Source organism: Leishmania panamensis (assembly GCF_000755165.1).
Source record: "Leishmania panamensis strain MHOM/PA/94/PSC-1 chromosome 20 sequence".
Taxonomy (NCBI): Eukaryota; Euglenozoa; class Kinetoplastea; order Trypanosomatida; family Trypanosomatidae; genus Leishmania; species Leishmania panamensis.
The window spans coordinates 69,735-79,049 of record NC_025866.1 but is presented as its reverse complement, the minus strand read 5'-3'; the positions used below and the strand labels follow the sequence as shown (position 1 = coordinate 79,049).

General features: G+C 55.3%; 3 protein-coding genes across 3 annotated transcripts; all 3 read left to right on the top strand.

The window, feature by feature from the left end:
• Positions 1-3,459: 3,459 nt before the first annotated feature.
• On the top strand, positions 3,460-4,149 carry LPMP_200220 (adenylate kinase 2; the record flags this gene model as incomplete). Its single annotated transcript, XM_010699919.1, has 1 exon — positions 3,460-4,149. One exon carries the CDS (start codon positions 3,460-3,462, stop codon positions 4,147-4,149), a length of 690 nt encoding a protein of 229 aa, XP_010698221.1.
• Positions 4,150-5,206: 1,057 nt separating this feature from the next.
• On the top strand, positions 5,207-6,238 carry LPMP_200210 (malate dehydrogenase, putative; the record flags this gene model as incomplete). Its single annotated transcript, XM_010699918.1, has 1 exon — positions 5,207-6,238. The coding sequence occupies one exon, from the start codon at positions 5,207-5,209 to the stop codon at positions 6,236-6,238; it is 1,032 nt and encodes a 343-aa protein (XP_010698220.1).
• A 731-nt stretch (positions 6,239-6,969) lies between these two features.
• On the top strand, positions 6,970-7,923 carry LPMP_200200 (malate dehydrogenase; the record flags this gene model as incomplete). Its single annotated transcript, XM_010699917.1, has 1 exon — positions 6,970-7,923. The coding sequence occupies one exon, from the start codon at positions 6,970-6,972 to the stop codon at positions 7,921-7,923; it is 954 nt and encodes a 317-aa protein (XP_010698219.1).
• Between the last annotated feature and the right edge of the window lie 1,392 nt (positions 7,924-9,315).

The following is a 9,315-nucleotide window of genomic DNA, read 5'->3' as shown; positions in this document are numbered from 1 at the left end:
ACTCCATTGCAGAGTAGGAGGTGGCGAACGGAGAGGCAAATACGAGATGCGTTGGCATCCCTGTGCTGCTGCCTCATCTCGCCTTTCTTTTCACTCATCAGTTCTGTATGGTGACTTGTTTGCTGGTGGCGCAGAACAGGCGCGTTTTGTTGTTTTCAACCTGGGTTGTTCTTTCATTGTTACATCGTTGTTCAGAAGCTGGAGGCGGATAAGACATCCGCTCGCCTGGCTAACTCTCTCAGTCGGTCTGTATTCGCCACTTCCACTTGTTGCACCCCTTTTTTGAAGTTGTTGAACACTGTGGTGTCCCCTAATCGCTTTCGAAAGGTTGATGTGGCTACACGCCAACGGGAAGAGAAGCGCTACAGACAAACACGCCCAGAGTCTCGTGAACAAATTCGGGCTGCTGATGCCTAGAGGGAGTGTGTGTGTGTGTCGGATGAACCACTTCACTGGACCCATAAAGGGAATAACAGAAAGCGCCGTTTCTCACAAGGTGGACGACTTAATCGACTGTTGTTTTCATCTGCCGTCCCCCGCCCCCTTCTTCCGCTTTTCTGTCCTCCTTTTCGACGAAACCACTCGTTTCACCGCTTTTGCGTATGCCTGGGGTTTTGAAAGGCAGGAGGCCAGCTGAGCAGCAGAGGTAGAAGAGGGGAGGGAACGGAGTTGCGTAGCGGCAACGCTTTCTTTCTTTGTCTTTCTATTTTTTCCGTTTTGCTTTCAGTGTTGATTTCTCTCTTGTTCATAGCAGCGTCACTCACGCCAGCGTGTGTGTGTACACACCTGTAGGTGCGCGCGTGTTTTCGCGCCCTAAGTCTTTAGTAACGGTTCTTCTTTGATTCACAGTAGGAGAAGGAAGGAGCGGAAAGTTTGTAGATTTGAACTCTCTTACTGTGATGGAGAGTTTCAGGCGGACATGTTGCGTGGAGCCGCGCGGGAGAAATAGAGGGACGTCTGCGAGAGAAGATGAACTCCCGAGTGTTGGTCAGTCGGTTGATAAGTTTGAGTGACACACACAGAGCGACAATATCGGAGTTTCTGTAGTGCAGTTCCAACGGCATGTGCGTGCAACCCAGCTCGCTTTGCCCTCTTTCCTTTCATACCTCGCTTTTGAGCAGCCTTTGCGTTGTTGCAGCTGCTCGAACTTGCGCTTAGGCCTTGTATTTCCATGCGGACGGGCGTGTGCGTGTGTGTGTGTGGTGGGGGTGCTTTTCCAGTGACACACCACCCTTCACCTTCTTTGCATCGCTTAGTAGTTTTTTTTTTTAGTTGCAGTAGGGGAGGCGTGCCGTTTCTCTTGCTCGCTGGTCTTGCCATGGGGTTTTGTTTCTCTCCCCTCACACATTTCGCCACGCTTGTGGGTGTTCTCTGCGTTGAGCTTCGATTTGGCAATGTCTATGTTTCTTTTGTCATTTTGTATGTATGCGTGTGTGTCGTCCCTTTTTCCCTCCCCCGCCCCCATCTACTTACTCGTGCACCCTCCTACCCGCCGCCGTCTCCACATATACTTCTCCACCCTATCGAAGAGTGGGTGTATTTCTCTTGACTATGATGGAGGTGTTTGCCTCTCCGTCTCTAAGTTGTTGTGGGTATCCTCTCTCTTTTCGTCTTCTCTCTGTGGGCCCCTCATCGTGTTTTCTCTTTCCCTCCTTCCTTGTTCTGTGGTTGTCTTCTGCCCTGTCTCTCTACCTCTCTTCCTGCACCCTCACGACCTGTTACTCGTCTTTATGGTTCTCTTTCCCATTGTCATCGGCATCCTCTCTTCACGGCTTTCCTCCCGCCACCACTCTCTGGCTCGATCTCTCAAACGCCCTCACTTTTAGTCGGCGCTTCGCCATCCTCCTCCTCTCCGGTTTCTTTGCTCATTTCGGCGACGAAAATGATGCCTATATCAAACATGACTATTTGACTAGTCACACATCTGATTAGCTCCATTTCCTTACTGTTTCCTTTCTCGTGTTCACTCGCATTCGCTCTCCTCAATTTTTGGCCGTCCTCCCCCTTTTCCTGCGCGCTCCGCATTTTGGCTAGGCTGAAGGGGAAAGATGAGCCCACTAAAATTGATAAGGCGAGGACTGTCTCGCTTGGCTCTTTTGCTTTTTTAGTTTTGTTTCTGCTGATGATGTGGGCTTCCTCCATTGTTTCCACCTTATCTCCTCCAACTCACCGAAATTTGGAAAGATGAGTGGCTTCTGCATTCCCTCTTCCACGTGCTGGTAAGGGTATGCGTAGCGGTATGTCGTATGCTGTGGCGGTATGTGTGTAGTAGTTGAATGTGTCCGTGCGTATTTTGCTCTTGGGTGGGTGGGATGGGGTGTGGGGCCTGCGATCTTGTGTGCGCAGGTGTGCGGCCGTGCGTCCAGTTGTGTTTGTTTGTTCGAGTGGCGGTGTCATGGTTGTACCGTGAGCGGAGCATCTCACCTTCCCTCTCCCCTCCCCGTTCTCCTGTGATGCCCAGAGATGGTGAAAGGAAAGGCGATACCCACCCCCCTCTCTCCCGTTCTCATCCCTCTCATTTGGTGATATTTCCACATCGAATATAAGACGAAAATGCACAAAGAAAGAGTACCGCACTCACCTGTGGAGGCGAAGTAACGAGAGGAGCGAAGGACATGGACAGGTCATGTACGAGCTTGTCGGCCCTCTCGTCTTGCACGAGATCGACCCGAGTGCATGCCAGGAGCTGCGCACTAGCGGCGTGCGGTGCTAGGATACTGGGTATCTCACCTGAAAGCCTTCTTGTACCCTGCACAGAGTCATCTGGTTTAAAACAGCGCACAATGCGACGTCACTTTGGGCGACTTCTTGCCTCAGCAAGAAGAACCCTGCACTACATTCTGACCCATGAGCAATCAGTGCGTGCGACGCGTGACGCACTTGCCCTTGACTTGTGGTGCTCAACCTCAGAATACAGTGAAGCTTTTGTCTCTCTCCTTTTTTCGCTCTTTGTGTGTTTCTTTCCGCATTTCACGATGTGCTTCGTGACAACGCCGTTGGTCACCGGGAAGAGTCCCATTCGTTTGCAGGGAGGCGTGCAACCAATCAGTGCCGTGGCAGCAGCAGAAATCGAAATAAGCAAGACGGTGCCATTCCCCCGGCCTGAAGAAGTACACTTTAAATCGGTGAAAGTCAAGGTCGTTTCTTTTTAGCCTCGTGGTTCTTCCCCTCGGTTTTGGAGCTGAGGCACCGTTGCCAATCGCGTCTAGCGTCTCACAAGTGTCAAAGGGGTTGTTTTGCTCTGAGTCGTGAGTGCCGCCGTTGGCCATCTCTCCGTACCTCGCAGGGGCGACGCTGAAGGGGATAGCGCAGAGTCGATACAAGTGGTGTGTTTTTCTTCGTTTGAACGTATGTGCCCGATCTGCCTTGTATTCCTTCGCAGCGTTCATCCTATTTTCCGTGATGGTAGGGAGCACTGTGTGAGAAGTCTGCTTAGTTTCGCCCGCCTGCACGTACGCGATGAAGATTGTGGTGGAAGGCCCTCCGCAGGGCGGTAAGACAACTCTCGCGTCTGTGGTAAAGGAGCGCTACGGCCTCTGCTATGTGTCCACGAGCGAGGCCGTGCGAGATGCCGTGCACTTTGGCAATAGTACTTACAGCTCGCAACTGAAGCATCTGATCGATAACGACCAGCACATTTCTGACTCGCTTCTTGTGAAGGTTGTCAGCGAGGCTACGAGGCGGCCGGACTGCATCAATGGCTTCGTACTGGACGGCTTCCCGTGCACCCGCAAGCAGTCGAAGCTGATGCAGGATTTGGAGAACGTGAAAGTCGATAGAGTGGTCGTGTTGGACATTACAGATAATGAGCTACTGACTCGTTTCGGCGGCCGCTGGTACCACCTCAAGTCAGGGCGCGTCTATCACACACTCTACAACCCACCCCTGACGGCAGGCAAGGACGATGACACTGGCGAGCCGCTGGAGCAGCACACAGAGGACAAACCGGAAGTCATTATGCAGCGCATGTTTCAGTATCGCCGGCAGCTTAGTGAACTGCGGAAGACCTTTGCAAATGATGCGTGGCTGACTGTGGAGGCAAGCGGCAATGTAGAGTCTGTACGAAACAACGTCTTCGCGGTACTGGACCCTTTGTATTTTGCCCAGACCGCGAAGAAGGCCAAGAAACCGTGGTGGAAGCTCTGGTGAGCGTAGGAGTACCGCAAGCTGGTTGGTGCTAGAGGTAAAGATGATGTATGGTAGGCGTAGAGAGCGCAGAGTTTGACGCGGTGCTCACAGATCAGCGCGTACATACCTGCTACAGGAGGGATGGACAGAGGAGGTGCCACGGAGTGACCCCCGACAACTGCGCTTCTGACTGTCGCGGCCTTTTCGCGTACTGCTGCGCGCGAACACACAAACGCCTACGTATGTGCCTCTCTCTATGTCTCTGTACGTCTCCGTACACCCCTTTTTTTTCATGGGTGTGCGCTGCTATATTCGTGTGCTCGTTGGTGAGCACATCGTTATCCTCACAGGCACAAACGTATGTGAATGCGCGAAGCGAGGTATGCCTTTGGCTTGCTGGGGTCACTGTACGCCGCCCCTCGAGGTGTGATGAGGGTTGATTCTCGGCAACAGAAAAGGGCGCGCAAAACGAGAGTAGACCAGCGAGTGCCTACTTGGTCTTCGCTGCCCCCCCCCTCTTGCCCCGCCACCTCGCTGAGTCTCTGCTGATGGAGAGAGTGTGCTGAGAGGATGCGTTCGTGTCGCTACTGCCCTCTTTTCGACGCCTTCTGTCGCTGTCTTTGACACAGTGCCGGCGAAGCACCGTGTGGTGGCTAACACGCGCGCCGCGCGTCATGTAACGTGTATTCGGGTTCGGCTCTCCGTGCTGTAGCTTTAGTGTTGTGTGACGGGGTGCTGCCTTACGTGATCGTTGTGTGTTTTTGCTTCTCTTTGTTCTCGTTTTGGTGCATCTGCGCTGTTTGTCTCTCTTCCTCTTCTCCTCGGCATGCACCCCGGTTGCTCACCCCCGGTGCCTCTCCGACCTCCTCGCTTGCCCACCCACAGCGCATTGGTCCGCGATCACCTTCCCACGGACAGCACCACACGTATTTTTGTACCCTGTTGCCGCACCCCAGCCTGCCCGACTGCGTGGACAGCGACTTCCGCGCGGACGCCAAGCGAAAACAAAGAAGCTGAGCACAGCACTCACCCTGAGCACACAGACGCACGGGCACACACGGACTTGGCACACTTTGTTATGAGCTTCCTTTTTCGCCGCTCCCCGGCGGCTCTTAAGAAGGCTAAGGTGGTGCTCTTCGGCTGCAACAGCACGGTAGGCCAGCCGCTCTCACTCTTGCTCAAGCTGAACCCGCACGTAGAGGAGCTTGTGTGCTGCAGTACCGCCGCTGACGATGACATGCCCGGTGCCGGTATCGCCGCGGACCTCTCTCACGTTGACACATTGCCGAAAGTGCATTACGCCGCTGACGAGGGGCAGTGGCCGGTGTTGCTGCGCGATGCACAGCTAATCCTTCTTTGTTTCGGCAGCAGCTTCGACCCTCTTCACCAAGACAGAGACAGAGCCCTCAAAGTAGCTGCCCCGATGGCTCGTCGCATCATGGATGCGGTCGCGGCTTCCGATGCGAAAGGAAACATTGCTGTCGTCTCGAGTCCTGTGAACGCTCTCACCCCGCTTTGCGCAGAGTTTCTGAAAGCGTCAGGCAAGTTTGATCCCCGAAAACTCTTCGGCGTCACCACGCTCGATGTGATACGGACTCGGAAGCTGGTAGCAGCTGCTCTTCACATGAACCCATACGACGTGAGCGTTCCTGTTGTTGGAGGGCGCGGTGGCGTGACGACATGCCCATTGATTGCCCAAACGGGGCTTCGTATTCCTCTTGAGGATATCATTCGCATATCCGGGGAGGTACAGAGCTACGGCGTACCTTTTGAGGTTATAGTGGGTACTGGCTTACACGACGCACTGAGCACGGAAGCTGCACCGCCGGTGGCCCTCAGCCTTGCTTACGCCACCTGTGACTTCTCCACGTCGCTACTCAAGGCGCAGCGCGGTGATGTTGGAATCGTCGAGTGCGCTCTCGTGGAGTCTACGATGAGGCCCGAGACGTCATTCTTCAGCTCACGGGTGGAGTTGGGCCGTGACGGTGTGCAGCGCATTTTCCCCATGGGGGCGCTGACGACCTATGAGCACGAGCTCATCGAGACAGCAGTACCGCAGTTGGCGAGGGATGTGCAGGCAGGAATCGAGGCTGCTACGAGGTTGTTGTGACTGCCCTGAGGTGTGCTGCGGAGGGAACGGCGGTGAATGAGAGAAGACGAGGCGGGTTCGGGCGGCGGTTGTGGCCGCCTTTTTCCGTGGTTGTCCTCACCCCCTTTGTTCCCCGTCGAGGCTCACAACTATTGTGGCGTGTGTGCGCCTCTCTGGCTGCATCGCTTTCTGTTACAAACTTCTCTGTGTACGTACGACCGAAGGCCGCAGGCTGCGTCGTGCTTTTCTGGAGAAATCATTAATGCTAAAGGAAGTGCTGGTGCTGAGTGCCCGGCGTTGGCTCTCTGGCAGACACGGGGCCCCCTACGTTGACGAACTTCTCTGCGACCCCCGCCCCCTCTTCCGTGTATGCGTGCGTGCGTCTCACTGTGTGTGCAGTGTGCGGCTTCATAACGCTGATTTGGTGGAAGGAGGTTGCGGCGCTGCTATCGCCACAGCGGCACAAATGAGGGGCACACGCACGCGCTAGTAGGGGGACATGATGTAGCACAAATGGAATTACGTGCGCACGATGCGGCTCAGCATCCCGCCTCCTCCCTCCCTTTGTCACTCTTCCCTCTTCTCTCTGCTTTCACTCGCTTTCTTCCGCCTCCACTAATTTCGAGAACATTACTGACAACACAGCTCACAACCGCAACTACGAAATCACCGCCTCGCCCTGTAAGATCTACCTCGTCTCCCTAATCCGCACGCATACGTTTTCTTTCCCACCCCTTTTGTAACTCATCAGAATGCGCTGCTCTCGGGCGTACTTCTCCCGTGTCGCCGTGCTCGGTGCTGCAGGTGGCATTGGCCAGCCGCTGGCCCTCCTCCTCAAGAATAACGCGCACGTGAAGGAGCTGAAGCTGTACGACATCAAAGGGGCCCCGGGTGTGGCTGCCGACCTCTCCCATATTTGCTCGTCAGCGAAAGTGACTGGGTACTCGCAGGAGGAGCTCAATAAAGCTGTCCAGAACACTGACCTCGTGTTGATCCCTGCCGGTGTGCCACGCAAACCTGGGATGACACGCGACGACCTCTTCAACACGAACGCTGGCATCGTGCGCGATCTCGTGACGGCGGTTGCCAGGGCCGCACCGAAGGCCATCATCGGTGTCATCAGCAACCCCGTCAACAGCACTGTGCCGGTGGCTGCGGAGACGCTGAAGAAGCTCGGCGCGTACGATCCTGGGCGCCTATTTGGCGTCACCACACTCGACGTTGTCCGTGCTCGTACCTTCGTTGCGGAGGCGCTCGGTAGAAGTCCGTACGACATCGACGTCCCTGTCGTTGGCGGTCACAGCGGTGAGACGATTGTGCCGCTGCTCTCGGGCTTCCCGTCACTGTCGAAGGAGCAGGTGGAGCAGCTGACGTACCGCATCCAGTTTGGTGGGGATGAGGTGGTGAAGGCGAAAAGTGGAGCTGGCTCGGCGACGCTGTCCATGGCGCACGCGGGAAACGAATGGGCTACGGCGGTGCTGCGCGCCCTCAGCGGTGAGAAGGGTGTCACAGTGTGCACGTATGTGGAGAGCAGTGTGGAGCCGTCATGTACCTTCTTTAGCTCCTCGGTGGAGCTGGGCAAGAATGGTGTGGAGAAAATTCATTGTCTGCCGAAGCTGAACGCATACGAGGAAAAACTGATGGCCAAGTGCTTGGAGGGTCTGCAGGGCAACATCAAAAAGGGAGTCGCTTTTGGCTGCAAGTAAGCTTGATTCGTGCTTCGCACCCAGCGAACAGTATGGCAACGTCATGCAGACACACAACTGCAGTATTGTGAGGAAGTCTGCCGTTATCGTGAGTAGAGCCCAGCAGCGAATCGACCAAGTGATGTGACTTTGTCAGTGACGCCCTTTCTATCCTGTGATTCTCCCGCTCCTCGCCGGGCCGTGCTGCTGCCCTCGCCTCTGACGCCTCCTCGCGCGTCGACGCCCCCCGTCTTTCCTTCTCGCCCCCCTGATTGACGTCCATCAACTATTTTCGCAACAGTGACGACCTCGAGTGCACTCCGTGCGCTGCTTCCTCGCCCCCTCTCACTGCCTCTCCCTCCAAGCGTGGCGTTGTACCTTTTCGCACCTCTATGTGTGTGTCCATGGATGCATGCATGGGTACATGTGTGGGCGGTGCAGACCTCACTCCTCTGTGCTATGCCCGTGTGTGTGTGCGTGTGTGGTGCTGAACTCCCCTGCCGCTGCCTTGGCGGTCCCTCGCGTGGCTCGCTCTCTGGCGCCTTTCCCCTGAATATCTTTTGCAATTTTGTGCTTCGCTCTTTCTCTTTTTTTTTTTGAGTTTGCACACGCGCCTCCGTCTTTTTCAGGTGGCCGTGTGGCTTATCTGGGACGACGAAAGCGATCACAGTGGCGATGGAAGGCAGTGATGCAGGGAGAAGCACAGTCATGTGGGAGTCGGAGCTTACCCTACTCCCCCGCCACAGGAAGAGCGTCAGTGCGGAGGAAAAGGGGTATTGGTGCAAGCTGGAGCTGTGCTGTGCCCAATGTGTGCGTGCTGAGGGATGAAGGGGAAGTGATCGATACACACATATCACAATGTGGGAGTGAGGGTGACTTTCCTCCCTCCCTCGCCTTTTCAGCGCTTGCGTTGGTATATCCAGACACACACACCCACACCCACACACACGTCTCGTACCTATGCGGTGCTTAGCGAAGTGCTGTCTCTCATCCCGGCATGCTGCACGTGGACAGAGAGCGACATCAATGATGAAGGGGAGCGCACATGTGTTTGCTGCTGCGTTTTCTGTGTCACCAAGTAAACGACGTGCTCCGGTGCTCGTGCAAGTCTCTACTCACAACTCTAGCACAGCTCTGTACTGTATCCTCGTTCACTTGGGCCAGTGTGCCTCAGTGCCAAATCGGCTGCAGGTGCCACGACAACGCTGCAAAGCGGGTTTCCCCTTCTTTGCCTTGTTCTCTTTCTTTCCCTCATGCTTCCTTTTTCGTGCGTGCACCTCCCCCCCGACTGTATCGCCAGTCCCCATTCACTCACCCCTCCCGGTCTCTTCGTCTCGCATTTACTGCCTGGCCGACTCGTTTTAAGACGCTTCTGCTTTTGCGTGTGCGTGTGCGTGTGTGTGTGTGTTTGGG